This window comes from Martes martes, assembly GCF_963455335.1.
Source record: "Martes martes genome assembly, chromosome: 16".
NCBI classification, from domain to species: Eukaryota; Metazoa; Chordata; class Mammalia; order Carnivora; family Mustelidae; genus Martes; species Martes martes.
This window is the reverse complement of record NC_137904.1, coordinates 15,539,104-15,559,244: the sequence shown is the minus strand read 5'-3', so window position 1 is coordinate 15,559,244 and position 20,141 is coordinate 15,539,104. Positions and strand designations below refer to the sequence as shown.

At 46.6% G+C, this 20,141-nt stretch overlaps 1 protein-coding gene across 4 annotated transcripts in view; it reads left to right on the top strand.

Annotated features, from left to right (window-relative positions):
• The window catches only part of SHISA6 (shisa family member 6), a gene marked incomplete at both ends in the record, with an annotated part of 272,740 nt that extends 253,086 nt beyond the window's left edge, over window positions 1-19,654 (top strand). For 2 of the 4 annotated variants that reach the window (XM_080827462.1, XM_080827460.1), the window contains 3 exons: window positions 13,923-13,979; window positions 17,645-17,797; window positions 19,104-19,654. In XM_080827462.1, the coding sequence (XP_080683588.1) occupies window positions 13,923-13,979; window positions 17,645-17,797; window positions 19,104-19,654 (761 nt within the window). The remainder of the gene's footprint in view (window positions 1-13,922; window positions 13,980-17,644; window positions 17,798-19,103) is intronic. The other 2 variants (XM_080827463.1, XM_080827461.1) reach the window with 1 other exon arrangement.
• Between the last annotated feature and the right edge of the window lie 487 nt (window positions 19,655-20,141).

Below are 20,141 nucleotides of genomic sequence, written 5' to 3'. Positions count from 1 at the left end.
GGATGTGTGCGAGGATGGCTTGATGAAGGTGCCACAAGTTTTATCTTCAAGGATTGGAAGGATTTGGGGGGAGGTAATGAGAAGAGCAGTCCACGTGGGAAAAAGCTCCTGAGCAGAGCACTGGGGCAGTGATGGGTGTTGGGGTTCGCAGAGAACCTTCTGGTGTGCTGAGTGAGAGGTCCTAGACCATGCACAGCTTAGGAAACACAGTGATGTTGGACACCATTCTTCAGAGTGTGGTCCAAATTCCAGCTGTAGGAGTAACACCTTGGATTTTTTTTAAAAGATTATTTATTTATTCATTTATTTATTTGACAGGCAGAGATCACAAGTAGGCAGAGAGGCAGGCAGAGAGAGAGGAGGAAGCAGGCTCCCCACTGAGCAGAGAGCCCGATGAGGGGCTCGATCCCAGGACCCTGGGAACATGACCTGAGCCGAAGGCAGAGGCTTTAACCCACTGAGCCACTCAGGCGCCCCTGGATTTTTTTTTTTTTTAAAGATTTTATTTATTTGACGGACAGAGATCACAAGTAGGCAGAGAGGCAGGCGGGGGAGAGGGGTGTAGGCTTCCCCCTGAGCAGAGAGCCCGATGTGGGGTTCGATCCCAGGATTCTGGGATCATGATCTGAGCTGAAGGCAGAGGCTCAACGCACTGAGCCACCCAGGCGCCCCTCCTTGGATGCTTTTGAAATGCTAATTCCTGGAGTGGGTATTGTATCACCTAAATCATAATTCGTGGGATGGGGGAAGGGCCCAGAGGTTCTTAATGAGCTCCTCAGGTGATTCCTCAGGACAGTCCTTCGAAAAGCATGCTCCGGAAGGCATCAAAGTGTTAACCTATTGTTCTTTTGCAGTATTCGCAAGCTAATGGCAAGGGTGAAATTAGCATTTAAGAAAGACTCACCCAAAGGAGCAGACGACTGGGAGGAAATCAGGAGGTTATCATAGCAACTTCAGAGTGTGGTGATGGGGCCCAAGACCAAGAATCTGGAACCAATATGCATATTATCTCTTCGTTTTGTCTCAAGATTCCCACTGATCGAGTCATCGTTTATGTTTTGGGGTATTATCTGTACCCTCCAACCTTCCTGTGACTCACTGCGACAGAAATCTGCCGCTGAGCTGTCCCCAGGGATGTCCAACACATCATCACTCTTCCCTTTCCCTGGCTCCCCTTCCAAACACACAGAGGAGCAAACCCACAGGCCCGTGAGCGCATGCGCGCACACACTCCCCCAGCAGTTTACCAGCTTCGTAGAGAAGACTGGCCAATTCCCTTAACAGTCAAACCAGACCCCAGTGTGAGGACACTCGCTGTCAGCTCCAGCACCTTCACAGCTGCAGAGGTGAGGGGGGATGATCCGATGCTAAGAGACCTGTTAACTGTCTGGGATCTACAGGCTCTCGGTGGGCAGAAGGCCCCGCCCTACTTTTATGCTTCCTTCAAGCAGCCTTGGCACCCTGATGAATCTAGATTGTTTTGTCACTTTATAGTCTTGTCAGCGCATCGATCGACGAGTCCTGAGCGCTAATTAATTGTTATGTTATCCAGCTCAATCCATCAGGAGGCTGATGGCCCTGGCTGGGCACTGTGCCAAGGCCCAGGACTTCCTGGAGGGAGAGGGGGAGGGGGAGACAGGTGATGGACAGAGTGGAGATGTAATCGGTTGAGAAGTCCAGGGAGAGACAAGGATGCCAAATCTAGCAGACCACATGCACTGTGCTGTGGAGAGGAGCTCCAGGCAAGATCTTGGGACCCTTAGACTTCCTGGTCTTCGTAGGTCACAAATATTGCCTTCTTCCCTTCTGCATCAACACCTAGCTGCCCACACACCCCAAAACTCCACCCATTGCCTAGAACACCCAACTGCCCAAACCCCCAAAGACCATCTTCAGAGTGAACCACCATAGCATTTGTCAGAGTGAGTTAATAAGTCCATGCTGGACAGTTTTCCATTCGACCCTCCATATCAACTCTCCAGCCTCCTCAGCCTCTTGGGGAGCAAACTTTTCTGGATCGCTTCATGTGGCTATCTTCCACTGTGGGTGCTAGTTGGCTTTGGTGAATGAGAAAGGAATGGAGGAGAGTGGCAATGGGGTACTTGTTTCCTATACTACCTCCCGGTCCATTCGTGAAGCCCTCAGCCCTACTGCCCTATAGCTCTCAACCAAAGCTCAGGGAGTCCTGTCCACACAGCTCCCTCCTGCTTTGCATTCCAGAAGCCACTCCCTTCTTTCACTACTCAGACCCAGTTTGAATAAAGCCCCTCACTCTTACTTGTCCCAAGGCACTGTACTATTCCCTATGGGCTCCCTACATTCCACTCACATCTTTACAAATAGTCCCTTATAAAAGTCCCCCTAAAATACCCAACTGGATGTGTATCTGTTTCCTGTTGGCACCCCACACTGTTAGGTGAAAAAAAAAATTCTCGGGGCACCTGGGTGGCTTAGTGGGTTAAGCCTCTGCCTTCAGCTCAGGTCGTGATCTCAGGGTCCTGGGATCAAGCCCCACATCAGGCTCTCTGCTCAGCGGGGAGCCTGCTTCCCCCTCTCTCTCTGCCTGCCTCTCTGCCTACTTGTGATCTCTGTCAAATAAATAAAAAAAGAAAAAAAAAAGAAAAAAATTCTCTATCTCAAGTAACTAATAAGGTGGATGATTTCTCAGTAGACTTCTCATCTCCCTTTAACACGCCTGGTGAATATCCAAGAGGAAAGATGTGGTATGTAGAATCCAAAGGTTCTTTGATCCAGAACCACTCTCCACTCTCTCCCCACCCCCGGAATGCAGAGTATGTATTTCAGGGAAGCCAGATATACAGTGACAGCCAAGTACAGCTAGCAAAGATGGGGAGAGCTTCCAGAAAATGCACAGCTCCTGGGAAACTCTGCTGGAGAACACAAGGGACTTTCCTGCAAGCTTTCAGATAGTGATGTGTCGTGAGAAAATACAACCTAAGACATAGTCCTTTCTCTGCCACCAATTTCATAATGTTGGGCAGGTCATCTCACTTCTCTGAGCCTCTTTTTCTCATCTGTAAAAGGAAGCACCCGAGCTTGACCAGTAGATTTTATACTTATTAGCACTGCAACTGTTTCTTCAAATGAAATCTTGGGTAGAAGACCAATATGGGAGACAGATGGAAACCAAGCTGCTCTGGGCGAGGCAAGGGTTGGGGGCAGAGGAGTGGAGATGGGTGGGCAGGGCTAAAACACTGCCCACTAGACTCTATTCTTTTTTTTTTTTTTAAGATTTTATTTATGTGAAAGAGTATGAGAGAGAGCATGAGCTGGGGGAGAGGCAGAGAGAGAGGGTGAAGCAGACTCCCCACTGAGTGGGGAGCCTGATGCGGGGCTCGATCCTGGGATCCTGAAATCATGACCTGAGCCAAAGGCAGATGCTTCACCTACTGAGCCACCAGGTGCCCCTACATTCTATTCTTAAACAGGAGCCCTTGAGTTACCTCCAAGGAATCAACAAGATTTCCTGAAGCCAGTTTCAGAAACACTGTTCTAGAAGTACTTTTTAGTGCCTGCTCTGATGTGAGCGCAAGATGGTCTTCACATGGTATCATCATTGCCCTCTCCCCACCCAGAGGAGGTGGAGAGCTATTGAACTTGCACTTAAGGCAAGTCTGGCAAAACAAAAAACAAAAAAACCCATATGGAATCTTCCTCTTTATTTCTGAAAATATCTCCATTTACAGCAACTAGTAATTGCCTTTACCTCAGGATAAAGGAACTTTGGAAACCATTAGTTGTTCCTAGAAAATGTCTTCTGTACCAAATGACTTCTCCCAGCCAATATTCTCCCTATTAAAGTGTGTGAATGTGTATGAAATCTAGACACAGGTCTCATTATCCCTGGATATACAATGTTTGGCCCAAAATATATTGAGGATTTTACTGATACCAAAAGGCTTGAAAGCACCATTAAGCCCCCCAGAGACTAAGGACCCAGTCCAACTTTCCTTTCTTCCTGATCTCTGCCCAGCATCTCTTCAGCTGAGTACCGAGGTCTCCAGGCTACTTGGGAGACCCCACCAGCCTGGTTGAGCAACAGAGAGCTGGGGAGGGTGTGCCAAGCACCTGGTTGAAGCTGGCCGTGGCCCAGTGAGATGGTTAGCAAATCCTATTCCCATAAAGTAGCTACAAACCTAGACAGGATTGATAAAAACAGCCACTTCAGTCCCCTGGACAATTAACCAAAATGCTTAGGACATCTGAGAAGCATTTATGCTTGAAAAAACTGCTGACCTTAAAGTAGGAATGGAGTTTGTGACAGTCTTGGGATTTCTCCCAGCCTCCCCCTAGATTAGTCAGCACAGAGGTTCTGCCAGGATGGGGCTGGCTGTGAATACTGGCAGCTGTGCAGGTCAGAAGAGACTCACTGGATTCGGGGTGTTGGGTGACACCCCTGACCTCTCACCGCATATGAAAGAGAACCAATGCAGTTAACAGCTGACTTCTCATCTAGAGCATTGGAGGCCAGAGATAGATGGGAAGCCCACTCCAAGTGCTGAAAACACCTACCAGTCAAGAGTTCTGTCACAGCAAAATCAACCTTCAAAAGTGAAGGTGCAATGAAGACATTCTCAGGTAAACAAAGACTAACAAAGTTCTTTGTGAGCATACCTGGCTGACAAGAAATCCTAAAGAAACTTCACAGGCTGAAAACAAGTGGACACCAGACAGTCATTCACATTCACCAGAAGAAATTAAAAACACCAGAAGTGATCAATGCATGATTAATCTGAGAAACTCTATACATATTTTTCTCATTTCCTCTCTTAACTTTTTGAAAAGACAAAAAATTTTGTATATCAGTAATTTTAATACTGATCAGTGGGTATAATATCTGTATACGTATATAAGGAGGAATGTCAGAGAGTCTCTTCCTACCTGAAGTTTGGCAGTTCTTCAAGTACAAGTGCTTCTTGGATTGTTGTATGCTTTCTAGTCAATTTCCAGAGTATTAGATAGATAGATGATAGGCAGATAGATAGATACAATGACAGTATAAGGGAGGGAGGTTCGCTGGACCAATATTGGAGCAAAGTTTCCATGTGCTACTGGGAGTAAGTAAATTGCTCCTGAAAATTGTAATAAGTGAAGGTGCATATTGTAATCCCTAGAGCAATCACTAAGAAAATAACTTTTAAGATCGAGTAAAATTGTCAAAGGAATTTAAATGACATAATATAAATGAGAGGCATACCATGCTCATGGATTAAAAGACTTGACAGAGTAAGTATATCAATTTTCCCAAAATAATATACAGATTTAACAAAATTCCTAACAATGTCCACACAAGAGTCTTTGTAGGTATAGCCGATGTTTTTCTAAAATTTATAGGGAAAGATATAGGAACTGGAATCAATAAAATAATTCTCAAAAGGAAAAACAAGCTGGAGGGATCAAACTACTCAATTTCTTTTTTAAAAAAAGATTTTATTTAATTATTTGAGTGAGAAAGAGAGATCATGAGCAGGGGGGAAGGGTAGAGGGAGAAGCAGACTCCCTGCTGAGCCAGGAGCCTGATGTGGGACTCAAGACCAGGACCCTGGGATCATGACCTGAGGCGAAGATAGACACCTAAATGACTGAGCCAGCCAGGCACCCCAGACTACTCAGTTTTAAGAAGTACATAGCTACATCAATCAAGACTTTGTATTCATAGGGAATATAGCCAATGGTATTGTGATAGTATTGTATGATGACAGATGGGAGTTACACTTGTGGTGAGCACACCATAACATATAGACTAGTCAAATCACTGTGTTGTACACCTGAAATTAATGTACCATTGTGTGTCAACTGTACTTCAATAAAAACAAAAGACTGTTCCTGAAAAACAAAAACAAAAAGATTGTGTAGTATTGACAGAGAAAGGACATGTAGATCAATGGAACAGAATAGAAAAACCAGAAATAGATTCAAAACAATATATCCAACTTTTTAAAAACAAATATTCAAAAGCAACTAAATGGAGGAAAGAGAGCCTTTTCAAGAAATGATGCTAAAGTAATTGGCCATCAGGAAGGAAGGGAGGGAGGAAGAAAAGGGGAGGGAGGAAAGGAAGGAAGGGAGGGAGGGAGGAAGGAAGAAAGGGAGAAAGAAAGAAAGGGGGAGGAAAAATCCCTCACCTTAAACTTAAGTCTCATATTTTGTATAAAAATTAACTCAAAATGGGGTGCCTGAGTGGCTCCTTGGTTAAGCATCAGACTTCTGATTCCTGCTCAGGTCATGATCTCTGGGTCATAAGATCAAGCCCCACATCGGGCTCTGCTCTAGCCATCGAGCATGCTTAGGATTGTCTCACTCCCTCTCCTTCTGCCCCTCCCCGCCAATTCCCTCTTTCTTAAACAACAACAACATCAACAACAAAAATCACACCTCAAAACGTATCATGGACTTAAATATAAAACATAAAACTTCTAGGAGAGAAAAAAAAAAAAAAACCAGGAGAAAATTAAAAATCTTCAGGACCAAGGGCTTTGAAAAAAGTTTTGGACTTGACACTGGAAGCACAGTCTATAAAATAAAAAACTGATAAACTGGACTTTTTTATTAAAATTAAAACTTTTGTTCCATAAGAGACTCTGTTAAAAGGATGACAAGACAAGCTACAGCCTGGGAGGAAATATTTACAAACCATATATCCTACAAGTAACTATTATCTAGGATATAAAAAGAATTCTCAACATTTAATAGGAAAAAATGCAAACAATCTGATTAGAAATGGGCAAAAGTAATCAAGAGACATTTCACTGAAGAAGATATACAGATGAAAAATAAGCACATGGAAAGATGTTTTAACATCATTAGCCATTAGGGAAATGCAAATTATAACTACAATGAGATATCATTACACAGCTTTCATAGCTAACTAAAAATGACTAAAATAAAAAATAGTGACAACACCAAATGCTCACAAAGATGTGGAGAAACTAGATCACTCCTTCGTTGCTCATGGAAGTGTAAAATGGTGCAGCCACTCTGGAAGACAGTATGATTAAACATATAACCACCACACAATCCAGCAGTTGTATTCCTGAGTACTGATCCTAGAAAATTAAGACATGTTGATACAATAATCTGAACATTAATGTTTATAGTAACTATTCATAATATAACAAAACCGAGAACCACCTAGATGTCCTTCAAAAGGTGAATACTTAAGCTCTGCTATACCCAGATCATAGAATATTCACTGCTCAGCAATAAAAAGTAATGAGTGATAGCTATATGCAACAATCTGGTGGGTCTCCAGTGATTCATGCTTGATGAAGGAATCCAATCCCAAAAGTTGCATGCTATATGATTCCCTTTATGTAACTTCTTGAAATCATATAAGTATAGAAATGATGGACAGGTCAATGGTGGCCAGGGTTAATGAAGGGGTGGGTATAGGAAAGAAGTGGGTGTGGCTATACAAGGGCCACAGGAAGAATCCTCCTAGTGATGGTAATGTTCTGCACCTTGACTGCATCAATGTCAATATTCTGGTTCTGAGATAGTCTATCGTTTTGTAAAATGTTACCATGGGGGAGGTTGGCTAAAGGGTATACAAGATGTCTGTATTTTTTCTTTTAACTGCATGTGAATCTATAATTATCTGAAATTAGTAATCTTTGTGGTAGAAAATGATACTGTGAAGGCAACATTTATTTTGCTTCTAAATCTGTGATTGGGGCAGGGCTCAGTGGGCATAGCTTATCTCTGGTCTCCTTGGGCAGCTGGAAGACTGGGGGCTGGAATCATGTGAATTCTTCCTCACTCATGTACATGTCTGCCAGTTGACGTTGGTTATGGACATATCTTAGCTGGAGCTTCCAGCCCTTACCTGTAGACTTTGCATGTGGCATGGACGTCCTTACAGTATGGTGGTTAGGATCCAAGGTTGAGTGTGCCTCGAGAGAGACAGGTGAAAACCATATGACCTTTTGCAACCTCATTGTGGAAGTCCTACAGTATTACTTCCATTGCCCTGTGTTCACTAAGGCAATCAAAAAGGTCCTTCAGTTTCAAGGAGACGGAGAGGATGCTCCCTCTAATGAAGGAGTGGGAATGTTCTAGGAGAGCATGGGAGACGAGAACTATAGCTATGGTTGTTTTTATAAAAACATAATGTGCCATAGTTTCTAAAGGCTGACCTCTCTTCCAAATCTACAAGATAGCCCATAGCTACATAGTTTACGCACCATGGGTCCAACCATGCAGAGAGAACAAACCTTTCTTATAATTCCTCATTTCTGGAAAAGGAGCTCTAATTGGCCCAGGCTGAGTGTGGTAGTCACACCTGGTCAAATCAACCATGACCTAGAGTTTGGCCTGTATTAAGGGGAGCTGGGTCATCTTGCAGAAGGTAGGGGGCCACAATAAGAGGGAGGACAGTTTTAGGGTGCCTGGATGGCTCAGTCCATTAAGCATCTGACTCTTGGTTTCAGCTCAGGTCATGATCTCAGGGTCCTGGGATTGAACCCCGAATCTGGCTCCATATTCAGTTTACTTGGGGATTCTCTCTCTACCTCTCCTTCTGACCCTCCCCACCACGCTCTCTCATTCTCTCTCTCTCTCTCTCTAAAATAAATACATAGATCTTTAAAAAAAAAAAAAAAAAAGGCGGGGGGGAGGGGAGGACAGTTTCCTGGGCAGGAGAACTTTCTTCTAGCTATCAAGGTAATCCAGAAAGTACCAAAGCACATAAGGTAGATTTTCTTTAAAAACTGTATGTTCTGTCAAGAGACAAGCATAAAACAACATGACACAGAAAGGTTAGATGTAAAAGGATAGGCAAAGTTTATCAGGCAAATGCAAACAAAAGGAAAGCTGGCTTGGCAATATAAACATCAGATCAAGAGGACTTAAAGATGAGAAAAGGCATTAACTAGGACAGAAAGGGTTATTTAATGCTGATAAAGAGGGCAGCCACAAAGAAGATATAAGCACCATGAGCCTTTTTGTGCTGAATGATGTGGCTAGGGAATACACAAAAGCAATTCCATGATAAATACCAAGAGAAAATGACAGGAACACAAAGTAGTAGGAGATCCTAATACACGTCCCTCCATCTTTGACAGAATAAGTAGGCAATGAATGAATTAGGATAGGGAAGAACTGAATGATGTATTTCATGTGTCTGATCGAACAGATATATGCCCATTTTGTACCCTCCAAAAAGAAAATATACTTCTTCTCTAAGTACTCATGAAACATTTATAAATATCGATCGTATAGTAGCCCACAAAGCAAATCTCAATGAATTTCCCAAAGCAGGAAGTGTACAGGCCCTGTTCTCTGACGACGATGTGATGAGACAGAAAATTAAGAGTCAAAACTCAAACCAACACATCCAAACTCTTTGAAATGTATCAACACTCTATTGAAGAACGCTTGGGTCAGAGGGAAAAACCAAGCCTGTGATTACAGATCATTTAGGACATTGCAACAATAAGAACATTGACAAGACAAAATTAGAGAAAGGACATAGACAAAAACAGAGCTAAAGACCACATATTATTAACAGAGAAGAGGAAAAGTAATGGACCAAAGATTTGAGCCCAGAAATGAGAAAACAAAAACAAACCAAACCAAAGAAAATTAGGCGGGCAGAAATGAACAAGTCCAAAAGCACAAAATAAGATTCGAAGACAGAGAATTGATATGTGTAAGGGGGTAACTCTTGAAAAAAGAAAAATGATATGAATAAATTGCTGACCCAGAAAACATTAACACAGAAAATTAAGAATAAGAAAAGACTTGGAATTTAATATAGGAGGGTTTGGGGTTTTTGTTTGTTTGTTTGTTTGGGAATATTTTAGCTTTAAGCTGAAAAAAGTTTCAAAGGTCCAGTGGATATATTTAGGAAAAATAGGAACTATGAGTTGAATTTAGAGTGGGAAAACTGGTGGTGCCTGGGAGGCTCAGTGGGTTAAAGCCTCTGCCTTCGGCTCAGGTCATGATCCCAAGGTCCTGGGATCGAGCCCCGCATCGGGCTCTCTGCTCAGCGGGGAGCCTGCTTCCTCCTCTCTCTCTGCCTGCCTCTCTGCCTGCTTGTGATCTCTGTCTGTCAAATGGATAAATAAAATCTTAAAAAAAGGAACTACTAAAAAAAACTACTAGAGTTGGAAAACTGAAAGGATTAATATGTAAAGAAAATGTTGCTGAGTGTGAGAAGCAGTGTGGGTAATGGTTAAGGATGTGGGCTCTCATGCCAGATTGCCTGGTTTGCACTCCAGCTTCACCTGTTAAGCCAATTATCTGACCTCTCCGAACCTCAGTTTCCCTAGCTCCAAATTGGTGATGATAACAACATCCATCTCCCAAATGTTTTGTTGTGCAGTCAGTGAAATACTAGGTCAGCCACCCACTACGGTACTAACAAAAACTGTTCACAAGACCCCAGATATTATTTATTACTGCATTCCTCCAAAGTTCCAAAGAACAGATATCTCATGTGCTACATTCATAGTTTCAGGGCACACAGAAAATCTGAATACTATTCACCTGCCTCAATGAAACCATTATCTTGATGCACAAACTTGATATCCTAGCACATACACACACACAAAAACCCCAAACTTTCTTTATGAATATGTATGAATTAAATAAATATAGGCAAGGGGCGCCCGGGTGGCCCAGTCAGTTAAGCATCGAACTCTTGGTTTTGGCTCAGGGGGTGATCTCAGGGTCATGAGATCGAGCCCTGTGTCAGGCTCCATGCTCAGCAAGGGGGGAGTCTGCTTGAGATTCTCTCTCTCTCTCTGCCCCTCCCCCCACTCACTCACTCACTCTCTAAAATAAATAAATAAGTCCTTTTAAAAAGGTTATAAATAAAATACATGCAAACAGAATCCAGTGTTGTAATGAAAGAACACAACACCAAAATCAAATAAGGGAATCCCAGGAAGGGATGAATGGCTCAGAACGAGGGAATCTGTCCATCCACTTTGTTGTTTGGCCGAGCAGTTGGCAGTGTGTTGACCTATAAAGGCTGGTTTTCATTAGTTGCCTAAGGAAATTAGACATGGCCAGAGGGTCAGGGTTCAAGGTTGTTTCATGTCACATTCTTGAACTTTTAAACAATCTAAACATATAATAATAAGGCAATGCTTGACTCTATTAAATAAGCCTACTACGCTTAAATTATAGATTATATAGAGAGTATTCTATAGAAAAGACTATTGTGAACCCATATAAAATATTCCAAAGAATATTTCAAAATGCAAAAGTATATTCAAGATATGTTGTCCATTAAGTATAAAGGAAACAGATTAGAAGTAGTAGACTTGGGATGCTTACATCACTGGAACCCGTATGTATTTATCAGTGTGTGTATATGTGCATATGTCTTTGAACATTTAGGTTCCCTTTCTTTGCTACTATAAAAATGCTACAATGAATAACCTCATACGTTTGTTATTTTGCACAAATGTGAGGATCAGATCGTCATATTTTCCTGCACTTTTCTCCATTTTAAGGACTAAAAGCTGTTCTTACTTGTGCAAAATGACAAATGCAGAAGGTAATTCATTGTAATAGTATGTGTGTGTGTCTGTCTGAATGTAAACATACACATAGTAATTTCCAGGAGGAGAGAAAGAAAAGGAAATGGAACAAAGTGTCATGATGGTTATTTTAAGACAGTCTTAATTTTCTCCTTTATGCTTTAAATTTCTTTCCTTAATTAAATGTTAGCAAAACATTCGAAGTGCGATTCAAGCAAAAGGAAAAGCCTTGCACTTGTAAACAAGATATCTAAATGCAAGACGTTTATCCTGCTTGCAAATGCATCTGTAAAGAAAAATGATAAGGACTACCTCAAAGAAGATATTTAGAGAGGTTTTTTTCTTTTGCAGTTTGGAAATGGGTAGGCCAATAACATATATTCAGATTAAAATTGGTATGAATATTCGTTTTCAAAAATGTGTGTGAATGTGTTTAGCACAAGGCACAGAGCACAACTGGTGACCAAGAATTATTAACTGAATTGAATTGATGATCCTTTCCTTAGTGGCACCTAGACTCTAAGACCCAAGATAAAGAGGGTTTCTGTCTAACTGCCACTCACCATCATTCCTTTGGTCTCTCTCATTTTTAGCAGCATCTCTGATGTCGCCATATTGCCCAAAAACAAATAAACCAAAAAATAACAACAATAGAGAGTGAAGAAACATTTTTTTTCCTTGCTACTGGAGGACAAGCAAAAAGGAAAAAAAAAATTGATCCTTTATCTCCCTTCCTGGTTTCTCTCCTCTTGCTTAAATCCAGGCTTGGTGTAGAATTGATTCAACCTTTGAGTCTGGTCTGAACCAAATGAATGACGTCATGTCCCATTGGTAGGGGAAATGTTGTCTAGTTCAGGATGATTTGTCTTGGAAATGGCCAGGGACTAGAACTAAGAGAAATCTGGACAAAAAGATATATTGTGGGCCTGGATTTCGGAGGTGGGTATAGGAACAGGATTTGGGGACTCACTGGATACAGAGGATGAAGGGAGGGAAATGGACCATGACTGGGGTTTGCAAGCCCATGGAACATCAGTGCCAGGGACAGACAGAAGCTTGACCATTGGACAATAAAACAATGAGCATGCTCAGCTCACTTTGGGACACAGTGATTTGGAATAAGGGCAGAGATTTCAAGGGCATGTCTATAAGCTGTTTAGAATCAAACCCTATAGACCAGTCAGACCTCAAACGAGAGGTGTATTTGAGAACTCAGTATGGGCTAGAAGGCAGAGCCTTCATGAAGCATCAGTATGTCAGGAATACAAGTGGCCAAGGGGTCTGGTGAGGGAGTTGAACACAGAGCGGCCAGAGACAATGATGCCAGGGGTAGAAAAGATGGTTTCAGTAGCAAGATGAAAGAAAACAGAAGCAGATCGTCTAGCCCCAAGAGGATGGCACGGCTGTAAACCATGGTTCAGAAAAACTAAAGCAAAGACTTCATGCCTCCTTTCCCCCCTTGTTTTAGCTGAAATTAGAGGCAAAAATACAGCGTGGAATTAAATAATAACATAGGGATGAAGTGTTCTTTCATGGCAAAACCACAGCTGTATCCAGTCTCAGAAGCCCTTAGAATGCCTTGAACTCTGCACTTGGATGACCAGGACCCTATTAATTTTGTGACTTGTTCAGTCCATATGGACTTTGCCATTTGTAGTGAAAAGAAATGCCTTTGAAATGTTGGTCTGTGTTCATGGAGAGGCAGGACAGAACCTAGGACCCAGGACTCCTGATCCCAAGAGAGGGACAATTCACGTTGGCTTCCCCCATCTCAGGATGCACCCAGATACCTGTCTGGTCAGGAGAAATCAAAGCCCCATAAAGGTGTAAGCGCCCCCCCCTTTTTAATGTTATGTTAGTCACCATACAGACCATCGTTGGGTTTTGATGTAGTGTTCCATGATTCATTGTTTGCGTATAACACCCAGTGCTCCATGCAGTCTGTGCCCTCCTTGATACCCATCAAGAGGCTAACCCATCCTCTTCTTGGTTAACCATACACTAAAACACCCCTTCCCCCCAAAAGGATCTACTCCCCCTGCCCAGTTCCCCACCCCATGTGTGTACACTTGCCAAATGGCCCTTTAGTCTCCATCCTTCTCCCCACCCACCTCCACCCCAACAAACCTCTGTTGTTGGTCAGCCAGATCCACAGATGTGGGTGGGTCTCCATGGTGACAGAGAAAGCCTTGGTACGGAAGGAGAGAGACACAAACAGCAGAGGAAATTTCTTTGCGCCTAACACGCCACCTCCTGCCCTTTGAGTTCCCAGGGCACCAAAGGGCTCGGGCTTCCGAAGGGTATCCTTGGACTCAGAGAAGCACATTTGATGTCAACAGAGGCGCTGTTGTGTGGGAGAGACAATGGAATGCCTGAACTCTTCTTTAAACATCTCTTTTCTATGATTTCCAGGTGATCATCAGTATAACCATCCGATTTTAAGCAGTGCGGCCCAGACCCCTACACATGGTGAGAGACGGCTCTAAGCGTTCCGTATTCCATCCCCATTCTGAGTGGTTCCATCCTGACTCCTGGTCGTGATTCATTGATGCTCAGAAGGTGTAAGGAGCCCACAATGGCTCAGTCCTACCCTTCCACCATTGACCCCTCGTGTCCTGTCTCTGACACCAGAGTAATCTTCCGTCATGAAAGAGAGGGGCTGAGACCCTTTCTTAACCCATTCTCACATAGATCTCACGATCTAGATCACTTCTGTGGTCATCCATTCCATATGTCCACAGCAAGGAGTGAGCACTCTTTTTGGCCCAAGGCTGCTTGTGGTACCATTTACTAACGGCATGAGACTTGGCATAAACCCTATCAAACCACCCCAAACCCAGTAAGATTGGCTAATGCTCAAAACCAGACCGGTTCACCTGAGCGTTAGCCCCTGGGAAGGGGAGGAAGATGAAGGTTCTAGAGGACAGAAAGTGTGAGCATAGCACCAGAGGTTTACAAAGCCACGTTTCCTTCTTATCACTTCCTCCGGCCAGGTTGCAATGTAACCTCTGGAAAGGCCAAGAAAAACTATTTTGGGCACCCGCTTGAAACCTGGTAGCACACAAGACAGCCATGTAAATTATGAACTCTCAGTCATTCCTCTGAAGGAGTGACAACATCATTAAGTTTTAGTGAGAGAGAAACTCAAAGATAAAATCTGCAGCTCACTTGGCAGAGAGACTCACCTCCATCCTGTGAGATTATGCTCTGCGTCAGCACTGAGGTTTTGAGCATTATAATTAGGAGGCTAGAACTGGACTATTTTGATGTCCCCCTCTAGGGCTAGGCTCCTGGTGGAAACAGGTAATGAGAGCAAGAGTTTGATAAGTTTGTTTCAGGTTGCAGGGTCTAGGAAAAAACCAGAATTGGAAGACACTGGAGAGATCAGTTATGAAGCAGCAGGTCCCAGGGGTGATGAGGACAGTGGAAAAGGCAGACGGGTTCGGATAGGAAACGTGGTGGAGAAAGAATCACGAGAACTTAGTTACTCACTGAATATGGCTGACAAGAGTCAACTGTGAGTCAAATGGCAAGCCACGCTCAATGAGAAGAGTGGGGGTTCTTAGTAACGCAACCTGGAGAGGCAGGAAAGCAGCCAGGGTGTAGGAGGGATGAAGCTGTCGATGGTGAATTTGGATCTGGACATCTGAAGCCGGAGAGGACCATAGGATACTCAAGAAAAATGATTCGGCAGGGAGCTAGAAGTGCGGACATGCAGTCTGGAGACAGGTTACAGCTGAAGATGTCACTGCTTTGGAAGTGGGAACAGATGCCCTGAGAGTGGGGGCAGTCTGTGCGGAGAAGGCTGAAAGAGAAGAGCAGAAGGCAGAAGTAGAGAGCCTGGGGGATGCCCATGGTGATGACGCAGCTGCAGGAAGAAGAGCCAGAAAAGGCAAACGAGGAGTGCTCCGTTCACTCCTGAACATTCTGGAAGGATAAGTAGGAGCTGGTTTTCTGCAGAACGAGCCAACCCAAGCACAGCCTCCTGAGAACAGAAGGAAGAACCATTCTTCCCGGCTCCTCTCTCCATCTTTTCTTTTTCCACCTGGTACAAGGGGGTGAGGGCAGATAGATCTGGTCTTTGACCTTGAGCAGCTCACAGCCCAGTGGGAGCATGTCTTCCTTGGCGGCTACACTTTCCCCCAGGAGCTGGCAGAGTGACTATCAAAGGGGAAGACAACCTGTGTCAACCTGATTAACCAAAGAGCATTTATTGGATCCTGATTTGGGGCCAAACACTACGAAGGCATCAAACTGGAAAGCAAGATTTCTGCTGTCAAGGACATTGCCGTCTTTGGTCATCAACAAGACCGGCTCAAGTCAATTGATCAAAGATCACATTAACACTAAGCTGGGTGGGATTGCCTGGAAGACCTATGGGGGCTTGAAGACCAGATATCACCGTAGGCTGAAAAGATGTGACATCGCCATAGCGAAGAGTCTTGAGCAAAGAGAGAATGTGGACAAAGGACAAGTAAGGAAAGACATTGTAATAGGAGAGAGAGCATGAGCAAGGGGGCAGGGTTAATCATGGTGGAGAAAGAATACAAAGAAGAGCTGGCCTTGGCTTAGCAGCATGAGTTGGGGAGCAGTGGGGTTGGGGGGACAGCATCCATAAATGCTGCTTTTGGAAGTCAGTGAGCTAAGCTATACCCTCGGTGGGAGTATGATGCCAAGTTATTCTCCAGCATCACCATAAGTGAAGAAAGGAGAGCTCGGGGACCAGTGCCTGTTACCCAGCTCCGGAGAGCAGTGCTCCCAGCATCCTGCCCACTCCACTTCCTGGCATCTGTCCCAATCCATGCCAGGGAGGCTCTTACCGTACAGTATGTTCTGATCTCTTAGGGGTGTAGAGCGTCCCTCACCCCCACACATATGTACTGAGCTGGCATGAACACCAGCTCATTGGCTGGGCTCCCCTGGCTCCATCCCCAGTGTTTGGGGAGACCAGTGAAGGCAGGGAGGAGAGAGAAGCTGGGAGTTCCCTGGAGGGAGGCTACGGTTGGACCAAGCCTAGCAGGTGATTCTCTTTGTCCCCCACAGTTCACAGAATTCCTGATTTCCATGGTTGGGCACTCTCTTTGCCAAGAGGCAGGCAGAGGCCACAGCCTGGCCCTTCTTGGGGGTCCCACACAATAGAGGATGGAGGGACAAGGGAGAGGCACCTGCCTACTTCATGTTGGGGAATGGTACTGCTGTTGACTTCCTACCGAGGCATGCTTCCTTCCTTCCTTCACAACGGCTCCCTTACCCATACCGGTATCTCCTCTCTGCCCCCAACCACAGAGCCCAGTTCAGCCCATTCACCTCATTAGTCATCTGTCTCATCACCTGCTTATCTTCTCTTCCGTTCCTCCCCCCCATTTCTTCCCCCCTGCCTGCCCCCCACCCGCGGTCTAGCATTGAACACACTCCCTTCCCTCTCTTTGGGGTTTGGGATCTCAAGGGAAGAAGGGAGGAATGGGGAATGATGTGCTAAGCATTTTGCCAACATTCTTTCCTCCAACGGCTCAGAGAGAGCCAAGGGGGCCTTAGGGGAAGGTACTGGAGGAGGAGGAAGTAGCTTTGTAGATCACAGTGGCCCATTGGGGGCCACTCCCAGCAGGGCTTGGAGAGACCCAAGGCAGAAGGGGTGATGTGAGGGATGGAATGGGGGATGGAATGACATCATGGGACCATGTGGAATGGAGTCTCAGGGGAGCTGGGGTCCTGGACCCAGTTCTATGGGTATGGGGACAAGACCAGTCACTCCACCTTTTTCAAAATCAGATTTATCTGAGCCTGAGAGCTATGAGGGAAAGGACAGAATTTTCACACCAAAGTAGACAATTTTATGACCCCTCCTCAGCTCTATCAGACCTACTTTTTCATCAGACACACATGGGGAGAAGGGGTTTGCCACTCAAGGAAGGGCAAGCCACCAGCCTGGCCAGCGACGGTTAAAACATCACCTGCCCCCAGGCTTGTAGACAACTGGAACTGGGCACAAGGGAAACTGAGTCACCAGCACCACCCATTTCCTAGCACAGGGGGCCAGGAAAGCAGGATGAGGACTGAGAGCTAGAACCTGGACCCTCCCCTCCTGCCTGCCCTCTGTCCTCCCTAATGCCATGCACCCCTCCCTTCTTTTGCAGAGAAGCCACGGATGAACAACATCCTGACATCGGCCACCGAGCCCTATGACCTCTCCTTCTCCCGCTCCTTCCAGAATTTGGCCCACCTGCCCCCATCCTATGAGTCTGCCGTAAAGACCCACCCCAGCAAGTACTCATCCTTGAAGAGACTAAGTAAGTGGGGATTTCTCGGGCTTGGGGTCTGCCTCTGTAGCTTCTGTGACATCCGCCTGTCTTTCTCTCTCTTGCCCTACCCCGGAGGGGACAGGTGTGGAGTTCCAAGAATAAAGAGTGAGGCCATGTGAGTCTAGAGAACTTCTGTACATGGGTGGGTTTAAGGCCCATCAAGACCCTTTACAATGTCAAGAAGGTACACAGCAGGAGAGCCCTTCTTTCCTAGCTTTCTGACCCTTGGACCTTCGACCTCCATGTCCCCATGGGGTTATTTTCATGACCACCCGACTCAGGGGCCGAGCCTTTGCTTGATGCTACGGGAGTAACCTACCCCAATGGGTCTACCTCCACCAGCCACCTCCAAGGTGGAATGGTGAATTTCTCTGGCTAGAAGCAGGGGGTACCTGATGATCCGAGGAAGCTGATGAACGGTGGGGAAGACAGAGGCAGAGTCCACCCATCCGTGACCCTCTGGGCAAACCATAAAGCAGTCAGCATTCCCACATTCTGCAGAAATTTGGAAAACAGCAGGAAGCCTCCTTCCTGGAATTTGGGGCAAAGCAGGCTTGTATGTGTGTCCTGCGTAAGTTCTAGGATATAGCAGTACCCGTGAGCGTGGGAGGGCCTCCTGGAGGGAGAGGAGGGCAGAGCACTGCCTGAGGTCCACACAGAGGATGGTTCTGGCCTGCGCACGTTGTGGGCACAGGCCAAGCAGGTAGAGGCTTGATGCTGCCTGCAGCCTGGGGCTGGAGGCCGGAGTGTCAGCTTCCTAGGCGCTGGCTGTTGTTATTCCAGAGAAGGTGTTATTATGTTCCTAAGTTACCAGCCAAGCATGTTCACGAGCACCTCCCGGCTGGAGCGTCTTACTTCCCTGGAGCAACCCAGCTCCTTGCAGAGAGGCTCTGAACCTCATCTGAGGGCCACCAACTGCTTCTTGAGCATTCCAGCCAGTACCGGAGTAGGATCTCAGGGGCGTGGCCATGCCAGCAGCTCTGCCCTGAGCTCCCTGGGGACCCTCACGCGCCCTGGATACTCTGGGTGGTCCTGGACAGCTGCCATCAGCATTGCCTGGGAGCCGGTGAGAGTGACTCCCAGGTTCAAAAGCACCCCAGCCCCCCCCCCACACACACACCCCCACCCCCGGGGTCTGAGTCTGCAGATTCCGTGGGGAATCTCTCCTCCACCTGTCTGGGCGGGGAGGTCCTTGTTCAGTCCAGGCTGCGCTGTCACAGCGTCACCCCAGCTGACTTCTCTCGCTCTCTCCCTCTCCTCCTCCTCCTCCACCCCCCACCCTCCCCACCCCCAGCTGACAAGGAGGCAGACGAATATTACATGAGGAGGCGGCACCTGCCGGACCTGGCTGCCCGCGGCACCCTCCCCCTCAACGTCATCCAGATGTCCCAACAGAAGCCCTTACCTCGAGAGCGACCCCGCCGGCCCATCCGGGCCATGTCGCAGGACAGGGTTCTGTCCCCGGAGCGGGGCCTGCCGGACGACTTCGGCTTGCCCTACGACCGCATCCTGTCCGACGAGCAGCTGCTGTCCACGGAGCGCCTGCACTCCCAGGACCCGCTGCTGTCCCCGGAGCGGACGGCCTTCCCCGAGCAGTCCCTGTCGCGGGCCATCTCGCACACGGACGTCTTTGTGTCCACGCCCGTGCTGGAGCGGTACCGCGTGACCAAGATGCACTCCCATCCCAGTGCCTCCAGTAACTCCTATGCCACGCTGGGCAAGAGCCAGACGGCCGCCAAGCGCCAGGCCTTCGCCTCGCGCAGACACAACACGGTGGAACAGCTGCACTACATCCCGGGTCACCACACCTGCTACACAGCCAGCAAGACGGAAGTGACCGTGTGACAGGCGGGGCGGGGCGGGGCGGGGGTTGGTGGGGAGCAGGAGGGGCGTGCCGCCGGGCCTCTGTCTCTGTCTCCGGAGGCTCCCCTCCCCTCGTCCTGGGCCCCTCTCTAGGAGGTGGGGGTGGGCCGCTTCTTCCCAGAAAGCCATACTCCGGGGGACACAGCCCGGTGGCCTGGCACAGCACACTCAGACCTGGGATCTAGAGCGATCTCTCCCCCTCTTCAAAGCATCGAGGGGAGTGAGAAGAGGGGCTAGGCCTCAGCACCCCCCACCCTCCGCCCCACCCCCATTCACCACTAACTCCCTTTGGGCCCCATGCCCCTCTCCCCCTCCGGGGTGGGAGGGTGGGGCTCAGCGGTGGGTTCTCTCAGCCAAGAGACCCTGGCCTGACCTTGGTCCGAAGCCGCCTGGGGTTGGGACTGGCCAGCAGGTGCAGTCAATGGGCTGACCGAATAGGCTACTTGGTCTCATTCATTTACCTACAACC